The sequence below is a fragment of the Ips typographus genome, linkage group LG12 (genome assembly GCF_016097725.1).
Source record: "Ips typographus isolate SLU linkage group LG12, UJ_Ityp_2.0, whole genome shotgun sequence".
In the NCBI taxonomy this organism is placed as follows: Eukaryota; Metazoa; Arthropoda; class Insecta; order Coleoptera; family Curculionidae; genus Ips; species Ips typographus.
This window is the reverse complement of record NC_138433.1, coordinates 4,020,183-4,046,683: the sequence shown is the minus strand read 5'-3', so window position 1 is coordinate 4,046,683 and position 26,501 is coordinate 4,020,183. Positions and strand designations below refer to the sequence as shown.

The 26,501-nt window shown below is 36.7% G+C and overlaps 1 protein-coding gene and 1 long non-coding RNA gene across 2 annotated transcripts in view; both read right to left on the bottom strand.

The window, feature by feature from the left end:
• LOC145736576 (uncharacterized) overlaps positions 1-26,501 on the bottom strand; it is a 279,046-nt gene that overhangs the window by 34,057 nt on the left and 218,488 nt on the right. The gene's annotated exons all lie outside the window — the stretch shown is intronic.
• LOC145736632 (transcription factor Adf-1-like) lies at positions 24,808-26,501 on the bottom strand. The gene is made up of 4 exons (XM_081991059.1): positions 25,794-26,501; positions 25,582-25,734; positions 25,226-25,518; positions 24,808-25,185 (listed from the first exon to the last, which is right to left on the bottom strand). Exons 1-2 carry the CDS (start codon positions 25,924-25,926, stop codon positions 25,592-25,594), a joined length of 276 nt encoding a protein of 91 aa, XP_081847185.1. The 5' UTR covers positions 25,927-26,501; the 3' UTR covers positions 24,808-25,185; positions 25,226-25,518; positions 25,582-25,591.

Below are 26,501 nucleotides of genomic sequence, written 5' to 3'. Positions count from 1 at the left end.
CTTGTCTGAAACTTGAACAAGTTGCAGCTTGTTCAGGGTGAGCAAAAGTTAAATTTCGTCGTTCTCGTTCCGATAGCCTTCCAAGGACGACTTTTAACCGTGTGTTTCGGAGCTGGCAATTTTCGTTGGTGTCGACAAGTTGTGATCCCGTCGGGACGTTGTTTTAAAAATAAAACCGTTTTGGTGAACAACCGCGTCGGACTCCAAAAGCAGTTTTACCTAGTAAGTTTTAGGTTAAGTTTTTATGTAAAAATCTTCTAGCCCTGTCCTGTTGGCACTTTTGTTAAGGGCGGGAGTTTAGTAGCTAAGGTTGTTGAGTTAGGTTAAGTGTTAGGTTTGACGATTTCCCAACCTTGTTTTAGTTTAAGTTAGGTTATTAGTTAGGGTAATAATTTAGTTTCTCTGATTAAACGTTTAAACTCGAAACTTGGGGGCTTATTCTTTCAATCCTTGGAGGCTTGAGGAGAATCAGAAAGCTCTGGGTATATATATTTCATTTTGTTAGTTTGTCGGTATCTAAAATTAAAAAGTTAAAAAGCAGAAAAACCGACTGGCATCCCTCTCACTTTTTTTTAATGTTGGAAGACATGGAAATATCCGAGCCAGACGTATTAGACTGGAATGTCCTGGGGCTTGAAGATACTCTCAGGGCATCGAACCTGACGAATCCTGGGGCAACCCAGGAGGACCCGCCAGTGGCGCTACAGGGGCAAGAGCGTCAATTAAACGACAAAAATATGTTAAAGTTCAATAATTTCTCTAAAAATACTGTAAAAAGAATCAACTCCTTAACTTACAATCAAACGGTTACTGATCATCTCAGCTTAATTAGTCAATTATGCAATGAACTAAACGAAGAATTTGATGTAATGATAGCATCAATCTTATTTTCAAAGCAAAATATATTGCATCCAAACATAATTACCCCAAGGCACGCACTTAAGGTATGAGTTGACAAAATTAAAATTAGTATCAAATTTGGAATTACCTTATGATTTACACGACTTTGATAATTTTGAGTTTATAGTTTCTTCCAAACAGTTTAAAAAGCAGATTGGTCCAACACGTTAAACCATGTCTACTTCACCAGCAGTTAGTGATTGTGCAGAAGCTTTAGAAGAATTGTGCAACGTTGTTACATCACTAGAAGTGCCGATAAATAGTGAAACAGAAGCAGACTTAGAAACTGGTGAAGATGTCGTAAGTGATAGATATCGTTGCTGCGAATTTTACCCCAGTAATGAAATTTTAAAGAAAATCAAAGAAATAAATAATTTCTATGAAGCACCCGAAGATATGCGTGTACAAAATGGAACTGGAAAAATTACTGAAGCACAAGAAAATTGGTGGTTGTGGAATCGTCCAACACAACACCATACCATGTTATCATTTTGCAATTATTACTATTCAGCTATGATAGAATCAAATGGAACCAGTGGCGGATACGGCCACCGGGACACCGGGCATTTGCCCGGTGGGCCGGCCACAATTTGACTCGAATGGGCCGATCAACGATTTGAACTTTGTTCTGCAATGGTAGCCCAAAAACGCAAAAAAAACTTTAATCCGTATGTACAAAAATTAAACTCTTAGAAGTGGAGAAATCTCTCGCTGGGATAAATAAAAGGGCTAAACTGATTAAAGTCGCATCGTTTCTATTGGGACTATTTGGAGCGTACCGCCGGCGCTGTTAAAAAAACGCCGAAATTCGCAATATTACAGAACTTATAAAAGACGCCGACAAAAAGCGGCGTAAAAGGTGCCGGCACGCGCGGCATTATCAAATAGTCAAATGCGAGCACAATACTTACTCTGAAGCCAAAAATAACTGTGTGATTTTAGAGGATAAAAAGGGGTTTTGTTTTTAGTGTTTTCAGTAGTTCTTTATAAGTCGTCCCGAGTCGTCGTGAGTCGTGACATAATTACCTACTCGTAACAGTGCTATATGGTTTGAAAATTAAAAGACCTACGTTCAAAAGTTTTTATGCAGGTAATTAAAATGATGTTAGAATATTCTAGTGTACCTATTTTTGGATTTTTTTTTATACTTAGGATGAATAAACGTAAACTGCTTAAGGGAGGTGCCCAGAAAATACGGGAAAAAAAGCAAAAGCTGATGCAGGAATCAGCAAAACACTGCTCAAAAATTACCGATATCTACAATAACATTTCAAAACCCAACGCCGTCAAACCAGTTCATGATATTTCATCGACTCCAGATGAAGCTACGACTATTGCGAATTGTACGTCAGAAGCCTCAACATCCACACCATCAGAAATTACAAACATTTGCACCTCCGACGAGAGTAAAAATTCAACAAAGTCAGAATCATCAGAAAACATTTTACAATCGAGTGACTTCACTTATTTACCGTATTCTTACTTTCTGCGACCGAGCTTAAATGACCAACAAGACTTTATTAGTAAACATCCTTGCCAACCACCAGTATCCAAAGATTTACCATTTCTGCCCCATCAAGTCTTTACTCGCCCGAATGGGTCTAGTAGGAAATGGTTAAGCTTCTGCAAAGAGAAAAATGGTTTATTTTGTTTTATTTGCTTATTGTATTCCGACAGTACTAATCAGAGCCCGTTTGTGACTGGAGGAATGAGTGACTGGCGCAATACAATACAACGCATAAACGAACATGAAAATAGTAGGATACATAATAAATGTACAGAAGCCCATATAATCAACGTAAAACGCAGACATTTATAGTACTTTGTGGGCTGAAAAATCGACTCTACGCCAGAAAAATGCAAATGACCGCAGAAGAATTTTAGAAATAGTTATTGACGTTGTAAAATTTATAGGGAAAAGGGGTATAGCATTTAGAAGTCACCGAAATGAAAATGCCAACAGCTTAAAAGACGTGACTCTCGATCACGGAAATTTTTTGGAGACTATCTTACTTCTTTCGAAGTATGAACCAGTTCTTCAAAGACATCTTAGTGTTATAACGAAGTATGCAGATTGCCAACGTAAAGGAAGTACCGTAACATTGCTATCTAAAACCACGATAGATTATGTTATACGAAGTATTAAGACTGTTATGAGACGAATGATTTTAGCGGAGATTTGTGAAACAAATTTTTTTTCTCTTCAAATTGATACAACCACAGATATAAATCAAATGGATCAGTGTTCAGTAATTATTAGATACATATACAGGGATAACATATATGAAAGAGTACTAGGACTTTTGTCCTGTACAGACTCCACAGGACTAGGAATGTGTAATTTAATTACAAATTTCTTAGAAGGTATACACGTAGATATTAAGAAATGTATTGGTAATTCAACAGATGGCGCTGCTAACATGCGTGGTATATACAATGGATTTACAAAATGGTTAAGCGAAAAATCACCCAAACAAATCCATGTATGGTGTTACGCTCATGCTCTCAACTTAGTGCTAGTTGATTCTACCACAACCGTTCTAGAAGGATTTTCTATGTTTTCCTTAATTCACGAGTGTGGAAAGTTTTTCAAGGAATCCTATCAGCGAATGGACGTTTGGAGATTGATTAACGAAAAAACTAAATTTAGAAAACTTCATCTTATAGGGGATACTAGATGGAGTTCAAAGTACGCTGCCCTTCGTACGTTCCAAACAAATATTTGGAACTTTTGATGATAGAAGTAATTGTTTGTATGTAGAAGTAATTCTTGCTTTAAACACTATTGTCTCTTCTGATAAATTTAATGCATCAGTACGACAAAAAGCAAAATCTATTCTGGATAAAATGCTTTCTTTCAAAATTATTTTGACTGCCCATATACATTTAAAAATATTTCGTTATACAGAACCGGTAACCAAATATCTCCAAAGTTCAGGGTTAGATTACCTCCTTGCGTTTAACATGATTTTGCAGGCAACAAGCTCGTTAAAATCAATTTCTCGACAATTCAATTCGATCTTAGACTCGTCAAAAGCTTTTGTACTTGAATGCAACAACTCCTTAGAAAATGCCAATTGCGACTTAATTATAGAAGATGAACTACCTGCTGCAAGAATTCGGAAAATAAGGAAAATGAATGACGAAAATTGTTCTGATTACAGCTTTTCTTGTCCTACGAAACAGTTTGAAGTTTCGGTGTACAATGCAATAATGGACACTACAATCTCTTCTCTTGAATCTAGATTCAAAGAGCATATGAAATTGTATGAAGAAATATCTATCCTCGACCCTAAAAACTTTTCAAAGCCATTGTCACCCAACTCGTTTGATTATTTAGGGGAATTATTAAGCCACTATGCACAGATAGATATTCAGGATCTTCGAGAAGAATTTAAGGATTTAGTCAGCAAATGGGAGACACTTAAAAATTCTGTAGACGACCAAAAACACGTAGAAGAAGATTCTGACTCAGAACCAGAAGCAAGCAGTGAGACTTTATTTAGACATTCTAAATCCGCCAAACCCAACTGCGACTTTTGTAGAAATTGCGTACGTTGTGTTTACAAATTGCTAACGAAGTTCAATTTATATAGTAGCGCCTACAGCAATTTTTTATGGCATACGCCTTTGTGCTGACGTTGTCAACAACGCAAGTACAATGCGAAAGAACATTACATTACAACAACGAGATTAAGAAGTACTATGAAACAGGACAATTTAGAATCGTTAATATTGTTAAACATGGAAAAGGAAACCTTAGCAAAAACCACAGTGCAAGACATAATTGCGGAAATATGCAATATAGCTCCTGGCATAAAAAATTATTTAAACGGGTAAAATAATACCTGTTGTTGTGTCCCACATTAATAAATTGTTTTAACATGTTAGAATATTATTATTAGTAGTCTTAGTTTGTTTAGTCTTCAGCTAAACATATATCTTAATGTTATATAAATAATCAGGGTAATTAAGGACAATCATAGTTTATAGATCTTTTAACATTTCATAATTACAATTAGTAAGCAAAACGATAATTGTTTAACTATATTCAAAACAGCGTAACATAGCGTTCTATATTATTTAACAGTGGTTGCAATAATTATAGTTCAGCAGCCACCAAACTGTTTATAAATTGTTTACAAATGATGACTGTAACAACCATGTCAAAACCATAGAGTTTAATTGTTTCTGAGCCACTGGTATGTTTAATAGTTTAGTAAGATTGTTAGTTACATGCGTAGGATTAAATCAGTATTGAAATGGCACTCAAGACTCTCAATAACTCTACCCACCCAATCTAAACCTTCAACCTCCTCAATATTAAACATAGTTTTAGTATATTTTAATTAAGTATTTCCGGCTTTAAGTTGTGTTTTTTGTTAATTATACAAAAATAAAAAAATTAATATAAGTTTTGCGAAACTGAATGGTAATATTATTTTTCAGACCATTTTTTTAAATGGGCAACAAAATATTAAAATACCAGGTGTCCAAGAGCACCCTGGACATAGGAGATTAACATGGGAAAACGGTTTTGATTTTTTTGCGCCTGTACGGTGGATCTGATTGAAAAATCGTATTAATGAAAGTTGTAGTACATATCACGGACTAGTTTTCTGTATTTTTTTCAGATCTCTAACTTGAGCCCTTTCGTCGGAAAACACGAACAAAAATGAGAAAATTTAAACTTTTTACCTGCACTGTATAAGTGGTTGTCGAGCAACCGTATCAGCAACAATTACCTGTTTACCCGTTGCCCGACAACGGCTTATACAGTGCAGGCTAAAAGTTTTAATTTTCTCATTTTTGTTCGTGTTTTACGACAAAAGGGCTCAAGTTAGAGATCTGAAAAAAATACAGAAAACTAGTCCCTGATAGGTACTGCAACTTTCATTAATACGATTTTTCAATCAAATCAGCCGTACAGGCGCAAAAAAATCAAAACCGTTTTCCCATGTTAATCTCCTATGTCCAGGGTGCTCTTGGACACCTGGTATTTACTATAATAATTCAAAGCTTTTTGCGCAGAACATTGAAAAAATTGTTTAAGACAAAATCAATGACAGGGCCGCCAAACACTAATGCCAGGGCCACTTGCATTAACGTATCCGCCACTGAATGGAACTATAATGATTCAGTGTTACCGTATATTAAGTAATACGTTTTGGGAAAAAGTGGCATACAATGTTGTAACGGCCTTTACGTACCGGTCCTGGTACGGTTTTTGCCACACCTAGGGGTAGGTGCTTTGAAACTCGGGCGCCACCTTAGTTTTATTTGAAGAAGCGTAACTAAGGAACTCGCTTCGTATACCTGGGGAGCTTTTACACAGTCGAAGACAGAGTTCACGTTTATCTGTGAATGGATGAAGGGAGTGGGACAGAAATAAGGAAACACAGGGTTGTCAGCAAAACTAAACAAGTCGTGTTAACCATGAAAAATAACAATCATTCATATCCTAACTTACTTAAAAACTCTATCAGAACCAAACAAACGGAGAACACACAACCTCGTGTTCAAATCAATAAACGGTACAGTCGGACCTGGAGATCCCAACTAAATTAATACGGTAACTTTGAAACGGAAAACAAGCGGACAACACAACCTAGTGTTCAGAACGGGGAACGGTACGGAGAACCGGAGGACGGTTTCGAAACGGTAAACAGACGGTTACGGTATGCATGACAGATTCGGATGGTATGAAAACTGTGCTCTGGGGGTACAGACGGGGTCAGAGAATCAGTAACAGCTTTCAAACGGTCAGCCCTCGGAGTTGACCAGTTGGGGGCTAAAACGGCCGGAGCTGACAGTCCGAAGAAATCAGTTCGGAAAGACCTGGGTGAATTCAGGTCTGGTTACAGGATTTCGGAGCCGTAGCCTTCGAAGTTAACCGGCAGTGTTATAACATCCAGTACCGGCGGTCCGAAGGAAACGGTTCGGAAATACCTAGGCGATAGTGAGATTGTAGCCTCCGGAGTTGACCAGCAGTGTTATAACATCCGGTACTGGCAGTCCAGAGGAAACAACTCAAATCGCCGAGAGGTTTTCGGAGTCGTGGCCCTCGAAGTTAACCAGCAGTGTTATAACATCCTGTACTGGCGGTCCGAAGGAAACGATTCCGAAATACCTACACCTTCAAAGCTTGCCCCCAGGAACAATAAAATTTACCGTTCAGCTGGCTGAAGCGTCGGTCGGTTTCGATGGTCCGGAAAGAACTGAGCAGCGTCGGTTGGTTTGGTTCGATAACCACCTCCGGGAGAACTCCGGGAAGAACTCCGGGGTGAACTGATCAATGTAGCGCGCGGCGCATTACCTGTTTACCAGCTCGCGAGTCGCGACGGCGCGATGTTGCTTCGTTTACGCTACCGCGGCTGCGCGCTGAACCTTTATCGATCGCGGCGGTGCGTTCACCATTCTGTCGCGAAGACGCAATGTACCTTAAGCGTGTGAGGCTGCGCATTGTTTTCTTTAATGTAATTCTACATATTAACAAAAAATTAGTAACTTCGTTACAATGTTAAAGATGTAAATTTAATGTTGGTTCACGAACATACTAAAGGCCACTTAAATTGCGATATTTGTGCTGTAGATACGTGCAATAATGATAATTCTTTAATATGTTATTGGGAAGAAATTAGTAAGCGTCGAGAAATTGTAAAGTTATGGAGCGCACGCAAAGATTAAATATTTTATAGCGATTGCGAAGACGTTTCACCACCTCAACTAACCAATTCAATGATGGCACCATGCGAGATTTCCTGTCTGCTGAATTTGCTGGAACTTCTTTGGCCCATTCAAGTGGAGCAACTTCCTTTTTACCTGATAATGTCACGTTTAATTTATGAGCCCTTCTGGGTTCACCAATTAAACTGACTCACGACGATAAACGTCGCGCCGGGATCTCAGTTTTAGGGATGGAATCAAACACTGAGTTTTCCTCATATAACACTTAAATCTATTAAATACGGTATACACAAATGGATGCACAATACGGTTGTAAACATACAAAAAGTTGACAGTTTTACAATTGTACTTACATAGTCACAAGCTAAGGACTTAGCTTTTCCTGGCAATGGCTTGGTCACTTCGCGTTTGAACAACTTTGGAGAACGGACTAATTAACTTGATCTTTTCCCGAGGAAACATTTTTTATCACACCTTATTAGTTCATGGCGCTAAAAAATAATTGGATTAATTTCATGACTAGATTATACTCGCTATTTGGGGATAATATGACATCATACATAATTTTTTTTATATATATCATCCACGTGTGTATATTATGCCTGTATCAACATATGTATATATACAGTGTGACCCATTTAGAATGGAAACACCCCTATAAAATTTTAGGTTATTAACCGATTTCAATGATTTTTTTTTTTAAATAATTAGGAATGAAATGTCTATTATGGGAGAAAATTTTAAATATTTATTTCAGTTTTCAGGTCATATTACGAGACTTTTTCTTGATAGAAAATGGAGAATTTTTATTAGCGATTTTTTTATTGAAAAAATTACTACGCCACTGGATCTATAGTGCTTTCAAATAGCTGTGACCAAATTTTTTTTTTATTTTTTTTTTTGATTTTTTTTTAATTTTTTTTTTTTGATTTTTTTTTTTTTTTGATTTTTTTTTTTTAGAAATTAATTTATTAATAAGTAATAATAAACAAATAAATAGTAACACCATTTCTATGGCAACAGTTGATGCAGGGTGTTCTTTTGTGACCGTTAGCTTAGAGGATTTTTGAATTTTAATTTGTCATAACTTTGTTATTAATGAATGGATTTTCATGAAATTTTGGTCACAGCTATTTGAAAGCACTATAGATCCAGTGGCGTAATAATTTTTTCAATAAAAAAATCGCTAATAAAAATTCTCCATTTTCTATCAAGAAAAAGTATCGTAATATAACCTGAAAACTGAAATAAATATTTAAAATTTTCTCCCGTAATAGACATTTCATTCCTAATTATTTCAAAAAAAAAATCATTGAAATCGGTTAATAACCTAAAATTTTATAGGGGTGTTTCCATTCTAAATGGGTCACACTGTATATAGCCATTAAAATACAAAACAATAATAAGGTAACATAAATTAAATTGTAGATCTCATAGCTGCTGATACGTAGCATATGGCCCCATGTTGTCAAACGGTTCCAATTGCGCGATAAACGGCTGTGTTACCGCGTGTCTAAGAACTTCTTCAGTTTGTTGCTGATTAATGGGCCCCCCTTCGTGCACCTGCGCCAGGTTTTCCGGATTCGGGCATAGTGCCGGATTGCGGTCGACCTGACTTGCGTGTGATTCAGGAGGTCCAAATGCACCTCCAAAAGATGTGCCAGCAGAATTGATTTCTGATATTTCATCCCTTTCTTGCGTTTGGGGCACTACTGGTACCCGAAACTGATATGTCATATCCGTAACATAAGCATGCGGATATGGCGGATGACCTGGTTGACTCAAAAATTGAGTTCTCCCGTACACACATGTAGCACAAGGACATCCTTGCACAAATACATTTTCCCATGCTTGCCAAAAATCCTCAGGTCGATATTGAGGTTGTTGGGGTGATATGCAAATTGCACAATCACATGTCGAAAACGGAGTGCCCCCTTGCCGTACTTTCTCGCCAAGTAGAAGTATGGTATACTCCGTATGAATGATCTGAGTCCACAGGCCAAGTAGAGATTTTGTAATCCCTAATAATTGTATTGGTACCACTCGATCAAACTCTCCTTGCAGTTCCCACAAGTGGTACAGTGCCAATTTGTATAAATACAGTTTGGTGTTTATTTCGGTAACACACCTAATATAAAACAAGAAATTCACAATCCATTCCATTTTTGGCACTTTCGCGAAACTTATAGGTTAACTTTACCCAAGTGTTACTTCACGACCGATTTCTAAAATGACACTGTAAATTGTTGTCCCATTCGGGTTTATTTAAACCAATCTAGTAATTAGTCATTATTCATAACTGCGCGTAGCGATGAATCAAATTTGTCTTATCGCTCGCGAATTAGTTGCTTTCTTCACCAAATGCATAAACAACTATATGGTCAAGGTGATTATTACACCGACAACATCATATATTTATCTTTATTCGTTTGTAGGTACCTACATCACAATAACAATATTCAATGTTTTTATTTCCATTACATGTCACCATTTTTTATCTCATAGGGAAAATTAAACTGATATATGTTCTTGAATTTTAAGAATTTGCGCAATAAAAATTCAGACGCAGATAACAGAATAAAATCCTTGGGCCCTGTAAAAATAGGTACACAGCTCAATATGTGGAGCCGTACATTATAATTGTTACTCTGTTTAAACATTATGCTTAATTGCATTTTTGCATTTTATGCATTAATCGGCCTGCACTGAACAATGTCTGGTCTCATTAAGATATTATTCCGAACTGGCCAAATCAGCGAATCCCATGGGTTCAAGCATGGTGCACCATTTGGCTGTTGGGAAAATATTTCTCTGATAACCTTAACATTTGACAAGTTCATCGTCTGGAAGTAATTTGCTAATTTCAGCATCCTGGCTTTCCGGTGGAGAGGGATCTGAATTGTATTTATACGGTTTTCTTATCACACTCTCCAGTTCGTCCTCTGACCCACCAACCGCGTCTCTCCAGACTTTTTCTTTACTAATACGACGGGACTTGCCCAGGGCGAGTTACTTTGTCTTATTATATCGTACTGTTCCATTTCCCTTATTTGCGTATCTATTATTTCTCTTTCTTTTTGTGCTACTCTGTAAGGTTTTTGTTTTATAGGTTTAACATTTCCTACGTCAATTTCGTGTTCAATTACATCCGTTCTCCCCATATATTTTGGTGTTTTTGAAAAAACGTCTCTATACTCCGCAAGTAGGGTTCGCAATTTATTCTGTAATCCTAAGTTTGCTATATTACTTAGATTATGGTCATTCATGGTAATTATTTCTTCATCATTTTCGGTTTCATTAATAAAACAAACTGGAATTTTTGTCATGTCCGTTTTAATCGTTTTCTCGAGATTACCAATCGTGGAATTCTTTATTACAAAAATTCTACGATGACCGACATTTTTAAGCTTAATATAAAAATGTCCATTCTGCAAAAACGGTAATCCTACGCAAATAAGACCTCTCGGTCGTAAAAAACTATCTTTCTCAATAAAACAATATTCCGCTAAGTCAGATGGTTGTAGGTTCAAGTTCAATCGGGTAACTATATCATTCCCAGGTTTCAACACGTAATCGCCGGCGACGGTAATTTTCAGGGAATTTACTGTTGGCTCGTTTGCTATGTTTACGAACAAATCTTGCTGTGGATCGCATTCTTCAGCTGAATCATAATCCCCAAAATTTATGATCAATTTTTCCGAACCATGCTGCAATGTCACTTTATTGTTATTATAGTCAATGACTGACTTTGTCGTCTTCAAAAAGTTATGTCCCAAAATTAGAGCTTTAGACAAATTTTTTACCACTAATGCTTCAACGCGTATCTCTTTATTATTAACTTCAATCGTCACTTGTGAATTTCCAATAGGTGTAAGAGGGTAACTGCCTGCAGTAATTAATTCAACATCATTTTCCAAAGGATACATGTTATTAATATAATTTAAATCCACAATATTTTTACACGCTCCGGTGTCTAGAACGACATTTACATTTTCTTGATTATTTACTTTTAAATGCACATACAATAACCCTCCTTTGACGCCCTTTGATGACAGGTGGACAATCTCGTTAGGGCTTCCTATTGACGAAATTGTCCTCTTTCGTTTGGGTTTTGATATACCCGATCATTTCGACGGTTATCTGGATTATTTCTGGAACTGTTTGCATTCCAGTTGCATGATGCATGCCCTATTCTTTTGCAATTAATGCATCTAATGCGTCCATCGTGTGTTCTTGTACTAGGTAAATAGCTATTACCTTGATTTCGGTAAGGTGCTCTGTTTCCATAATTTGGACCTCTGTACTCATTATTTCTATTCCATTGCACATTCCGATTTTGGTAATATGGCCGTTGACCGCCATTATTTGAACCACTATTAACGGTATTGTTCCTTGGTGGCATATTTCTTGTAAAATTTCCACGATAATTGACAAAATTCCTGTTCGGACCGTTACTGGCGACATTCCTGTTATCCACGAAATTTCTCCCTGTGCTATTACTATTATAATAGACTCGATTTCTATTTTGATTGCCATCTCTGCGTGGAAAATTTGTTGTATTTCCCGGTCCGCTCCTGATCATTTGATTCTCGTTATTCAACGCATCGGACACGGAAAGCAGTGCCGTATCACGTGTCATCTGATTCACCAGGGTTCTCTCTTTAATGTCACTTAGCTTTAACACTAGCTGTTTTAAGTCATTAAAATTTTGATTACTTGAACTCAGCAAGTAATACATTTCATAGTAGGATGGGTGTAAACCATTTTCAAAATGGTCCCTAAACGTGTCAAAAGACATTGTCGGGTCAATTTCTGTTGCCAACGCAAGTAAATCAAAATAATATTTTTTAACATCCTCATTGTCTTGATGTTTTCGTGTATTTAGTCGAAACTTTAACTTTCTTAGTGGCTGTTCACCAGAAAATTCTTTTAAAAAGTCCGTTTTTATATTTGTCCATGTTTTTGCCTGGTTTGCCGGTTCGTTAATATAACCATCAAACCAAGTCTGAGCCGGGCCTTCCAAGAAATTTGCTAAGTAGGAAATTTTGTGGTTTTCCGACCAGCTGTTTGCAATCGCTGCTTTTTCATATTTATTTACAAAAATAATAGGAGAGTCAATCGATGGGTTAAATGTAGGTGGGCATGTAAACTTTGGTGTAGCTGGAGTTTTTGGCTCAGCCAAAGCTACCTGCAAAGTCATGTTAGCCATTGCTGCAGTATTGTTAGGACGTATTACACTGTTTCTCTCTTGAACTACCGGGGGTGGGCAAGGATTATTACAACCTTGTAATAAATCTGCGGGGCGGGATAAGGTAGGCTCTGGCACTACCACTTCTAAGGGACTTTCTTGCCAGAACTCTTCTGATTCTCGCGATTTAGGCGGAGTCCTACTCAATGAGGCTCTTGGCTTAAAAAACTGTTCTGGGGATCGTGATCTTGCTTTGGAATCTTTAGCTTTCTGAACTCGGGAAGTCGAAGCTTTGGTTGTTTGAATTCGCGGGGTTTCAATTTGAGCACTTACGACAGTTCTTTCGAAAGGGCTCTCGTCCTCACTACTTGTTAAACTGACAATAGAAGTTGTTTTGTCAACTTCTGGGGCACCTGCAGAAGCAGAGGAACCGACAGTTGAGCTATGATGCGCGGGTTTAAATTCTCTCAACTCCTTTAAGACTTTTTCGGGGTTTTTTCCTTGAGCTAGTGCTTGTTGCAAAACAAATTTTTCTTTGACTGATACACTTTGAGCTCTACTGCGAGTTCGTACTCGTGATTTGTCACTTGGTTCACTCATGTAAAATCTAATACGAAATGTTTGGCAGTATTTTTAATTATTTCGATTTTCCAAGTTTTCGGTCAAAATTTAAACGATTTTTTTTTAAACAATTTGATTATTCCTAGCAATTTCTTTGCGAATTTGCTTGTTCATCAAACTAATAATTTTTTTGACGCTAAAATACACAAGCATTAATACCCCCATGCACAGAAAAATAATAATTAAAATTTCCTTTGCCGACCATGAATTATCTTTTTCTGAATTATTTGATACACCTCCACTGTTCCCTGCTTGGGAAATAATAATTTCTTCCTCTTTTGAAGATGTACCACCCATATTAAACCAAAATTTTGTCAAATAAGCGCTTTAATAGCAAAGGTAATCCCCAAAAAATCACTGAATAAATCAACGTTACTATCCCTAGCCAAAAGATAATAATACCTAAAACTTCTTTTATAGTCCACACATTATTTTCCTCAATCGGTATCATACCCCAAAAAATAAAAATAAACAACTCAACTATTGTTTTTCATCCATCTCAAAACAGACCGGCACCTCCACCAAATGTCACGTTTAATCTATGAGCCCTTCTGGGTTCACCAATTAAACTGACTCACGACAATAAACGTCGTGCCGGGATCTCAGTTTTAGGGATGGAATCAAACACTGAGTTTTTCTCATATAACACTTAAATCTATTAAATATGATATACACAAACGTGTCCGCACAATACGGTTATAAATACTAAAAATTGACAATTCTACAATATGTACTTACATAGTCACAAGCTAAGGACTTAGCATTTCTGGCGGCTGGCTTGGTCACTTCGCGTTTGAACAACTTTGGAGAACGGACTAATTAACTTGATCTTTTCCCGAGGAGAGTCGACATTTCGACTTCTCGGGTCAGCTGGTCGCACTACCGTTGATCGGTTCACACTTTTTCTATACTGCTAAAATCGGCGTATTTTATACCCGAAAGCAGGTGGTGGTGACACATCACCGATACGGTGCACTCGGTGCATGACACACTCGGTGCATCACGGTGCGACCTTGCCTCGTGCGCTTAATATTTCGCAATCCTGGAATACTTTTATGTTTTTTAAGTTAATCAGTCCATCTTTTCAATTAACGGATTTTCCATTCGTGACAATACGTTGAAGAAAGGAGAACTCAAGTTCAGAAGCTATGGAACGAAGTTAAAGTAAATGACACCCAGCTCAAAGAGCTGACAACATTAGAAACGCAACACGCTACGTACTTTGCTAGCAATTACTTTGAACAAATCAGAACCATTTATAACGATGCTCTACAAGAGTTAAACAACTGCAAGGAAAAACTACTAGACGAAGAGAGAAAACAAGAATGAAAGCAACAAGATAAGCAGAAAAAAAGTGCCACTCTAAATCAACTCACGCAGGAACAAACCTTGCGAATGAGCGATTTGGATGAACTGGTTGAAGAATTCACTGCAACATTTGATCCCGAGGTAAAAAGTGGACTTTTTTCAACAATTTTGAAAGACTGGAACATCGTAACATCCTTACACTAGGAAATTTCAAAATTGGACGTTGATAAAGTCTCAAAATATTTTGAGGAAAACAAATTCAAGCAACTTCGTACCTTGATTGCCAAAATTCAAGGACAATCTAACAGCAAATCATCACCTCTGAAAAGCGAGGTAGAAAACCAACAACCACAAACGTCAGTGAATAGAACCAATAACATCAGCCTACCTCAAATAAAGATACCAATATTTACTGGAAACTACGAAGAGTGGACGCCATTTGAAGACATGTTCAAGAATGTGATCCATAACAACGAGGCACTCAGCGAAATCGAAAAAATGAACTATCTAAAAGCTCATGTCACAGGGGAAGCTGGCAGAGCAATTCAACATTTTCAAATCAGTTCAGCGAAGTACCATATTGCATGGGGTCATCTCAAAGAGAGATACAGTAACGAACGCCTAATCACCAACAAGCTTATTAACAAAATACTGGATTTACCTGACAGCAAACAAGAATCATCAGAGCAGCTAAAAGAAATTTACAACACAACAAAAGAATGCTTGAAAGCCATTGAAGCTCTGAACATGAATACATCTCAATGGGACCCGATCATCGGTTGCGTTCTACTGCGGAAAATCGATAAGAGAACACAAGAGCTATTTGAAGCTAGTTTGATCAATCCACTACAAGTGCCAGAACTCGACGAGATGTTGAACTTCATCCTTAAGCGGTTTCGAGCCATCGAATCCATATCTACCGATCGACATGACGGACGCGAAAACAATAGCAGCATGGGCAGTTATCAACCACATCAGAGAAAACAGCAAAGTCAAAGCTGTAAGTACTGCAATTTATCTAACCATACCATTTATCAATGTTTAAAATTCAAAGCATTAACAGCTTATCAACGGTTTAATGCTGCTAAAGAAAAACGGTTATGTTTAAATTGCTTAAACCACGATTTAACTACAAAATGCCTGTCATTTCAAAAATGCAGAATTTGTTTTCAAAATCATCATACGCTCATCCACAAAGAAAACAACCACAACAAAACGAAAACGCCAAACGAGCAGAAATCAAAACCATATTTCAATCAATCAAACAGGGTAGGAACACATGTCGCGCATGAAGGAGGTAAAACATTATTAGCGACAGCAATCATTAGAATTCAAGATTCAGATGGAAAAAACGAAAATTTGAGAGCCTTGATCGATTCAGCTTCGCAAGCATCGTTTATCACTATGGAAGCTGCCAATTTACTACAATTACCCAAACAGAAAATTCATGCCGAAATTTCTGGTATAGGGGGATCAACCAATGAGAGCTGCAAATACAAAATATCTGTACAATGCAAACCACGCATTACTAGCAAATTTACGTTAAATACTGAACTGCTGATTTTACAAAAATTAGCAAAAGATATGCCAGAACACCCAATTGAAGTAAACACCGAATTATGGCAAAATAAAATTCTTGCTGACCCAGGCTTCGGAAAGCCGGGTCCAATTGATGTGATTCTTGGAGCCCAAGAATTTCACGAAATTTTGTTAGAAGGAATGGACAAGTCAAACGACGGCCTTGTAGCGCAAAATACAGAGTTAGGCAGGATAATTTGGGGAAGCATTCATCAATCCTTAAAACAAACCAACATTGCAGTAGTAAGCATGATAACACAGTCTGAAGAGAAAGAATTATCACGGTTCTGGGAATTAGAGGAAATTTCGGAAAAACGACAATTAACAAGCGATGAAAATGCATGCGAGGCATTTTACGATAAAACAACATTGCGTAATTCGAGCGGTACGTACACTGTTCAAATTCCGTTTAAAAACGAAATTGAGTCATCGCAATTAGGTGAGTCAAGGCCAAGAGCGTTGGCACGTTTACTGTCCTTGGAGAAACGATTATCTAATGATTACAAGTTGAATTTGGAATATAAAAAATTTATGAGTGAATACATTAAGCTAGGTCACATGAAACAGGTGCAGTGGAGTAACCAAATCCAAGGAAAATATTACATACCTCATCAACCAGTTATCAAAGAAACCAGTACGACTACAAAGTTGAGAGTAGTGTTTGACGCATCATCAAAAACGACAAATGGAAAAAGTTTAAATGACATCATGCACGTAGGTCCTAAAATTCAAGATGACCTTATAGATATTTTATTACGTTGGAGAAGTCACAGAATAGGATTTACAGCCGACATAGAGAAGATGTATAGACAAATTCGAATTTCCGAAGAAGATCAGGACTATCACAGAATCTTATGGAGATTCTCGACAAACGACCCAATTCAAGAATTCAAGTTATTGACCGTAACGTATGGAACGGCTGCAGCACCATACTTGGCTGTAAAAACAATTCAAAGGTTAGCGGAAGACGAGAAAATGTCGTATCCAACAGCATCAAAAATCAGCTTACAGGACTTCTATGTGGACGATCTAATGTCAGGTGCAGAAGACGAAAGAGAGGCAATTGAAACGGTGAATGAACTAATAAGCATGTTCAAGGCCAGCGGGATAACACTAAGAAAATGGTCTAGTAATAACAGGGAAGTCATAAAAGCAATACCAGTAGAATTGCGAGACGAAAGCGCAGTCAACATTCAAGAAGATGACACCAGAAGATCATTAGGATTATTATGGTCACCAAGTGACGATTCCATAAGATTTAAGGTGGCGTTAGCACCGTCACAAAAGCTTTCGAAAAGAACAATATTAGCGGACATTGCGAAACTATTCGATCCGTTAGGATGGCTAAGTCCAGTATTAGTCAAAGCAAAATTGATCATGCAAACATTATGGTTAGAAAAACTTAGCTGGGATGAAGAAGTCTCACAAGAAATAGCAGCTTGTTGGAATAAGTTTCGGCAGCAGTTAAAGTCCGTTGAAGAAATCAGCATTCCGCGTTGGACGTATCAATCAACCAAGAACAAAATTGAACTACACGGATTTAGCGATGCTTCAGAGAAGGCAAACGGAGCTGTAGTTTACGTAAAAACTATAAATAACGACAAAAGCATCAAAATCACACTATTGACTGCAAAGTCAAAAGTAGCACCAATAAAAACAAAAACAACACTACCAAAACTTGAGTTATGTGCAGCAGTATTGTTAGCAAGATTACTAACTAGAGTTAAAACGGCTCTACGTTTGAATAAAACACCCACATACGCTTGGATTGATTCCATGATAGCATTATCATGGATCCAAGGAACGCCCAATAATTGGAAAACATTTGTGGCAAATCGAGTATCTGAGATACAAAACTTGGTGCCATCTCAGCATTGGAATCATGTGAAATCTGAAGAAAATGTAGCAGATGTAATATCACGAGGCATTGATCCCTCTAAAATCAAAGACTTTGTTCCATGGTGGCAAGGCCCAACGTGGCTGCAAGGAAACGCAAAAATTCCAGAGACCGAAGAAGAAAGGAAAAAGAGCATACAAGTAAATGTAGCGCAAAGAAGTGAACCCAAAATTCATGAAAAAATTTCATCATTGCTGTCAATGAATCGCATAATTGCCTATTGTTATAGATTCATTAACAATTGCAAAAAAACAGGCATCAGGAAAGGTACATTAACAATTCAGGAAATTAGCAACGCTGAAGAAAAAATTGTTCGGTTAGAACAAGCTGGAGCATTTCACGCGGAAATTCAAGCTCTAAAATCAAATAAAACAATAGATAAACAAAGTAAAATAGTCAATTTAAGTCCGTTTATCGACAAAAACAATATCCTACGAGTAGGAGGGAGACTTAAACATTCACTATTAAAATACACAGAAAAACATCCCAGAATTTTACCAGGAAGATGTCATTTAACAAACTTGATTATAAGAGATGCGCATAACACAACATTACATGGAGGTAACCAGAATACCTTAGCGTTCATTAGAAGAAAATTTTGGCTGATTAATGGAAAAAAGGCAGTAAAAAAGATAATTAACAATTGTGTAAAATGTACCAGATATAAAGCTGCTACAGCACAACAGTTAATGGGACAGTTACCACCACCTCGAGTGACTCAATCAGCGGCATTTTTACACACTGGAATTGATTATGCAGGACCAATTCAAGTGCGAACCACAAAAGGACGAGGAAATAAATCATATAAGGGTAATATTGTAGTATTTGTGTGCTTAGTAACTAAGGCACAACATCTTGAACTAGTAAGTGACATGCTAGCTGAAACATTTTTAGCAGCGTTAAAACGGTTCATATCTAGACGAGGAAAATGTGCACACATCTATAGTGACAATGGCACAACTTTTGTAGGGGCAAACAACTTAATCGAGTCAGAAGTTATCGCGTTACTCAGAAAGGAGAAAATTGAGGATCGAAGCACATCGTTGGGCATACAGTGGCACTTTATCCCTCCCTCAGCACCTCACTTTGGTGGTCTTTGGGAAGCGGGCGTCAAATCCACAAAGTATCATTTAAGACGAGTGATTGGAGATACAACATTGACCTTCGAGGAGTTATATACGTTGTTAACACTTATTGAGGCATCATTGAACTCAAGGCCTTTGTGTCCGTTGTCCGAAGACATAAACGATGTTGCCGTTCTCACACCAGGTCACTTTCTAATCGGAAGAGAACTATTGTCACCGATTACCCCAATCTGCGAAGACATCATCAGTAATATGAATCAAAGATGGAAAATGATTCAAAAAATGCGTAAAGAATTTTGGAATACATGGATGCAAGAGTACATCAACTTCAGCAGCGGTACAAATGGACATCCAAATCAAACAATTTAGAAACGGGAGAAGTAGTAATCTTAAAAGAAGATAACGTAAAACCAAGTCAATGGCCATTAGCTCGAATAACCGAAGCGCACGCGGATAAGGACGGAATTGTTCGAGTAGTGTCAATAAAGAAGCCAGGGGGAGTAATTACCAAACGGCCGATTCATAAGCTTATACCGTTACGTGGAGAATCAGAAAAAAAGGCAGTAGAATATGGAAATGAGAGAAATCAATTTAAAGGCAAAACAAGGTCAGCGAATTTGTGGAAGAAAGCCGTTGTTGCGATTTTATTCATATTAAGCTTAGTAAATTCAGCAAAGGCTCAATATAAGATAGAATATCCAAAACCAGGATTGTACATATTGGACAAGCAAAAATAGAAAGGGGAATCTTTCGAATTGACATAAAGCTGAATAAATCTGATATCAGCTACCACATAAAAAACATAAAAAATGTTCCGGCCAGATTCAGAACGTATGCCAAAATGTGGCAGAAATATCAAAAAAAACTGAATGCAACACATTAATTTCCGATATGCAATTAAAAGAAACTAGACTAGAGTGGGTTATAAAAGGAATATACGACGTTACAAGGTCAAGGAAACGGCGAGGATTACTTGGAAAACTGATGACTTCAATTTTTGGCGTAAATGACGAAGTATACACCGACATTAACAATCTAGAAAAGAATCAACAACAATTAATACATGCATCTAGTCATCAAACTAAATTTATGCTGCAGGCACTATCTCAGTTTAACGACACCGAAAACAGAATTTACAGCAAGCTTAAGCAGTTTCAAGAAAAGGTTATCAGAAGCGAAGCCGCTATAACTGAGATGAAGCAAAGCTGGTTTCAAGCGGTGGACGAAAACAGACTTAGCATTCACCTTCTGAGCTCATATCAAGTTGGGAACAATTATTTAGATGAAGTATATGACTATTATAAAAGTCTGTCTGACATCTTATACAACACAGGCAACGTATACTCAATGTTAACACCGGGGCAGATAAGGGAAATAATCCAAACTGCAGAGCGCAAAATGCCACCAAGCATTGAAATTTTACCTCAACCCATATTGAAAACTGAACTTGAGGAAACAGAAAAACAACTACACGTGTATGTGTATTTTATAGTAACTGAGTTCAGCAATTTTACCGTAGTCAAGGTCAGTGCGATACCGTCTGCAGTGGAAGGCGACACGTATTTAACAATTGACCTACCTCAAGAACTGCTAGCTAGTGATTACAATGAACAAAAATATTTTCACATAAGTGAAGAAGAATTTAAGAATTGCATAGGAATCAGAAAACATTTATTCGTATGCTCACCGCCTTTAATAAGGAACATTGAAAACAGCCCGAATTGCATTGTAGATGAAATATATCAACGAACTGAACATTCGAGCTGTCCCGTTAAGCGAGTGAAAATTAAAGCAATGCAATGGATTCAACTTTACACCAAAAATTCGTGGATTTTTGTGTCACCTGATTCATCAAAAGTTGCAATAACGTGTAACGGTAATAGAGAAGATTTAGTCTTAAATAAAACAGGAATCATTTCGATTTCATCAAATTGCATTATATCGACTAATAAAATATCTATAGCAGCTAGGCGCAGCGACGTATTTGCGGTTCTAGCAGGTTTTATCAAGCAGGTGGCGGTAAACTTGACCACGTCAGTAAAGCAACCACCTCAAAGCCAATACGAAGAAAACATCATTCATCCCGCAGATGATTTTCGAAAGCTAAAAGAAATGGAGGAAGACATTGAAACCGAACTAGGACAACATCACTGGAAATCCATAACTAAACATTCTATGTTCACAGGTGCACTGACATCAGCAGCGGTAGTACTTATTATCATGGCGGTCATAGTAGCAGTCAACAAATGCCGTCGGGCACTAACTACTGCCAGATCTCAACCAACAACCAAACATAAGACATCTTCAGAGATGATAGAACTGGCATCGCTAAGACGACACAGTCTCAACAACGAGGCCTGATATGAAATCATCAACCTCTAATTCAGCTCGCCAAATTCAGTCGAGCCCGGCAAGATGTTTAGTCTTCAGCTAAACATATATCTTAATGTTATATAAATAATCAGGGTAATTAAGGACAATCATAGTTTATGAGTTTTTAACATTTCATAATTACAATTAGTAAGCAAAACGATAATTGTTTAACTATATTCAAAACAGCGTAACATAGCGTTCTATATTATTTAACAGTGGTTGCAATAATTATAGTTCAGCAGCCACCAAACTGTTTATATATTGTTTACAAATGATGACTGTAACAACCATGTCAAAACCATAGAGTTTAATTGTTTCTGAGCCACTGGTATGGTTAATAGTTTACTAAGATTATTAGTTACATGCGTAGGATTAAATCAGTATTGAAATGGCATTCAAGACTCTCAATAACTCTACCCACCCAATCTAAACCTTCAACCTCCTCAATATTAAACAATTATTTGGAAGAAACTGAGTACCAATAAAACTTTGCTAGTGTCATCTATTGGCAAGATGGCCGTGTCATCTTTTAGTAGAGCATGTTGTCTATTGCTTAAAACGCATGCCATCTTTTAGCAAATTGGGCATATTTATGTAAGGGGTAAACACACTTCAAAATGAATAAAAGTTATAAATTTTATGTCGAACCTTTTATAAAAAAAACTGCTACATAGGTCGATAAAAAAGGCTATGGCAAATTGGTGCATACAATTTGTTTAAAAACATAATAATTTAAAACTGTATTTATTATTAAGTGTTTACATTTTATCTTCAGAGTGCCACATACAGTGCGTTTTTTTTAACGCGCAACATAGGATTTCACGTGTTAAATTTTTAAGCCCATGTTAGACCATGTTGTTTTGGAACTACAAGTATAAAACTTGACGGGTGGCTGTTTCGTACCCTGAAGCTTAAGTAAGTTTACCAATTCGGCCTAAAAAGTGATTAAAAACTTACAAAAAATCATCTTTTTTCGAAAAGATTTTATCTTTCCATACTCCCTGTATGTATGATAGGTGCTTGTTGTTTTTGATACTGGCACGGCAGGTAGCAGGTAAAATTTGGCGTAGAAAGTAAAACAAGTTGATCATTAACTTTGTATGAAGAAAGTTAAGAACTAAGAACAAAAGAAGTATTTTTATAAGTGAATTGTTCAAAGTGACCTCCGTTTGAAGCCAAACAGTATTCCAAACAATCATAAAATGCCCTTTTGACGTTCAAAAGATGTCAGGTCTTGATGCAGTCAAAATATGTCACTCTACCTGCTACCCGCCCTGTCAGTATCAAAAACAACAATGCATACAGGAAGTATGAAACGATAAAATCTTTTCGAAAAAAATGATTTTTTGCCAGTTTTTAATTACTTTTTAGACCTAATTGGTTAACTTACTTAAGCTTCAGGGTACTAAAGACACACCCGTCAAGTTTTAGACCTGTAGTTCCAAAATAACATGGTCTAACAGGGGCTTAAAAATTTAACACGTAAAATCCTATGTTGCGCGTTAAAAAAAACGCACTGTATAAGAATCATTACTTTAGTATACAGGGTGTTCAATTTTAAAGCAAATATTTTTTATACCACAATTTTCTGGGAAAGCCTGTTTCAACCGACACTTATTTTATATACAGCACACTTTATATTAACTTGTCTTAAAATGTTTTTATTTGTAGCTTATTGTAATTTGTTGTTGCATCGGATGGCGCTAATACAAATTCAACATGCAAAAAAAAATGTGAAATGCCTAACATATAGAGAAGGGACATAATTCCTTTGATGTTGGGGTGATGTTTTTGGCTGACCTCGAGTTCCCTTTGGTAGGAAACATGTTGCCGGTTGTCTCTTTCTTTGAAATAAAAATGGCATCCAATTATCAGAATCAAATATAATATAAACTAATTTCTTATAATCATTGTTTACTTCTTTTGAGTCAAAGTGTTTTAAGTTCGCCTATTAATCATTGGAAAATATCAGTCCTTATTAACTATTATTAACTTTAAACCGATGTTTCAAAACAAATATTTGATGTGGTCTGAGATACGGCAACGTTTTTCAACAACTTGAATAAACAACCAATAAAACTCCTGATATTCAACGGCCAAAGCCGATATCAGTCGCTTGTCAATTAAACTTTGGTAGGAAGAGTCCATCTCTCTCTAATTCGCTTTCTCTTTTCAACTGTCTGTTCTTGTTACATAGCTATTCTTTGATATTAGCTACTAAATAGTAATCAAACAATATTGTCTTAAATTTTTATAGCAATCCATTCAAGAATGGTATACTTTTACTACTATACTTTTATTTTACTGGCTCTTAACCTAGTACACAATTACTGTCAAATTAAATGAACGTAAAATTGTAAAAAATGACTTCTGTCCATTGCAAATGTTTACATTTTTGGCTGACATTTTTGTACAACAAAATACTGACATTTTTCACAACCCTTAGAGAGCTTGAACTAAGACTTTAAATTAGTAAAAGCTAATTAGTTAGATAAGTTTAAGTTGGTTATTCTTATAAGTTACTTTTCAAAAACTGCACTCCTACTAGTCAATTCTTCTAATGGTGGAAGTGTTCAAACTAAGGTGCAACACCATAAAATGTAATATTAAAATAGACATTACCCTTGCAAGTTTGTGAATTAAATTTTAAAAATCTCTAAACGTGTGTTTTGAGATACCATTCAGGCCTATTATTGTATATGACACAACTAAAGTTCTAAAATGTTCCCAGCTATTAAATAAACTAGGTTGTATGCAAAAACGTCTAGTACATTATTTCTTACCCTGTATTCTGTAATTAATAAAGGAATTACTTTTATTAAAAATCAATCTGTGCATCTTATCTTATAAGAAACGGTTTTTCGAACCCCTCTTTGCTATTAAACGTCCAAAATCCACAATTGGAGATTCAGGTCGTTCAAAATAACCAGAAATTTTGCTGTTTTAAAAGAAGGTCGGAAATATTTCAATTTTTGATTATTTTCCAAGTTAGCGCAAGATCAATCAAAATCGAAAACTTATAATAGACAGAATAGCACAAAATGAAAAAAATTAAGTCAACCAGTTGATCTCTACTTCCGACACTAATAAAAGTGTCTCTCTCTAAATATTCTAAAGGAGTATGCCAAGTCAGCTTTAGTTTGTGACATAACTTTTTAAAAAATCACACATTCAATTAATGAAGCCGATATTGGTGCGACACAAAGTAGGACATGGCCTAAGAACCGTTGGAAAGCTGGGTTCAAATAATGCCAGTCGAAGAGTTCAGAGTCTGCGTGAACATTTAGCAGATTGGCTTCTGTCACCCTTTGGTGCATTAAGTCACCAGTTAAACCAACTATACCAGTAGGGGGGCCTGACCATTTTAGGGAATGAATATATTTAAGGCTAATTTTCTAATAAAACTCTTAAAATGTAGTATTTAACATAATATAATATAAAACTTATTGGGTACTGGTGCTATTCAAAGTATCTCCCAGTAATTGGTAGACTTTTGCCTTAAAACCAATTTTTTGGGCTGCAGACCCACCTTCATATCTGCAGCAAGACTCTTTGCCCAGTGAATATCTGGGTCATCCTGGCCAGTACATTGTTCGGGAAATTTCTGTACCGTGCTTGTTAGTGACTGGCACATTTCCTCCTGAGGTGTTTTTTTTTGAACCTTACTTCTCTGGAGGAAGGAGTCAGATTCCAATAGTCTTTTTGGAGTGGGAGCTGTCTCTGTCACTCTGTGTTCTGAGGGTTCTTCATTGTCAGATACCACCATATCTGCTTCTTCTAGGATTGTATTGATTGTATCCCAAGGGCTCTGGGTGTCCCCTCGTGCGAAGCTGCTACTACCCACAGAAACACTCGACACCCTCCGTACATTTGATATAGTTCTGCAGAATCAAAGTTTAAAAATGTAAAATCTAGTACCCAAATCATTTAAATTTTTTTATTACTTTCTGGATGCTATATATGGGTCCAAAAAGCCCATAGCCTCAAGTATGGCCAGTTGATATTGTGGGCCCCTGAACCAGATGGCAGTTCCCCAAATTCCTTCTTGAGGTGAAACCTCTGTCTGAGTGATTTCCACTGTGTTTCACACTCATCCGCTAAAAAATTCTTTCACATTGTAAGCTTTCACTAATATTAATTTAATATCTGTACTTACTGGAACATTTCACATTGGAGGCAATTGTCTTCCAATCCGCTTTATTGGCCAGTTTGTTTTTAAAACGCACATCCTTTTTGTTATAAAGCGCGGGAAAAAGCGACACTCGCTCTATGAGCAACCCGTCATCCATAGTTAAATTCAAAAGAAAAAACAAATATTATATCAAAAAATACACGTCTAATTGCGCCAAGCCAACAATGAAATGATTTCTCTTTGTGCCTTATCGTCCTTATCTGTGCTTGACATGATTGACAAATGGCAAGTGACAGAAAAATAACATTTCACATTGCAATGACATTTATCACGTGTTGTCATAAACTCTTTTCATTGGTTAAAAATTATATGTTGTGCGACTGTATAAACACCACAAAGAAACACTTGTGATTTTTTGTGCAATGTTATGCATTAAGTTGTGCATTGTGCGCTGTATAAACCCAGCTTAACATGCAGCTAAAATAATTGTATTTTTATTACAATAGTCTAATAATTGGTGAAGATTATACACTAAATTCAAGTAAATGTATATTTTTCAATAGTCATAATGCACACAACGCCTGCTAGCCCAGGTAAGATTACAATGGCAATTTCATACCTAACCTGAATAATCTCTGCTGATGCATCACTTGTATGACAATTTTTGCATGACTGACAATTTTTTAAAGGTGGTTCAACTAACAAATTGGGCCTATTTCACAGATCTGTATC

What these genes read in the sequence shown, in the direction of transcription:
- LOC145736632 (XM_081991059.1), bottom strand. Translation starts at nt 25,926, where the DNA reads ATGGATGACGGGTTGCTCATAGAGCGAGTGTCGCTTTTTCCCGCGCTT. An exon ending in CTCCAATGTGAAATGTTCCA is followed by an intron (nt 25,735 to 25,793) that starts GTAAGTACAGAT and finishes AGAATTTTTTAG; the next exon opens with CGGATGAGTGTGAAACACAG.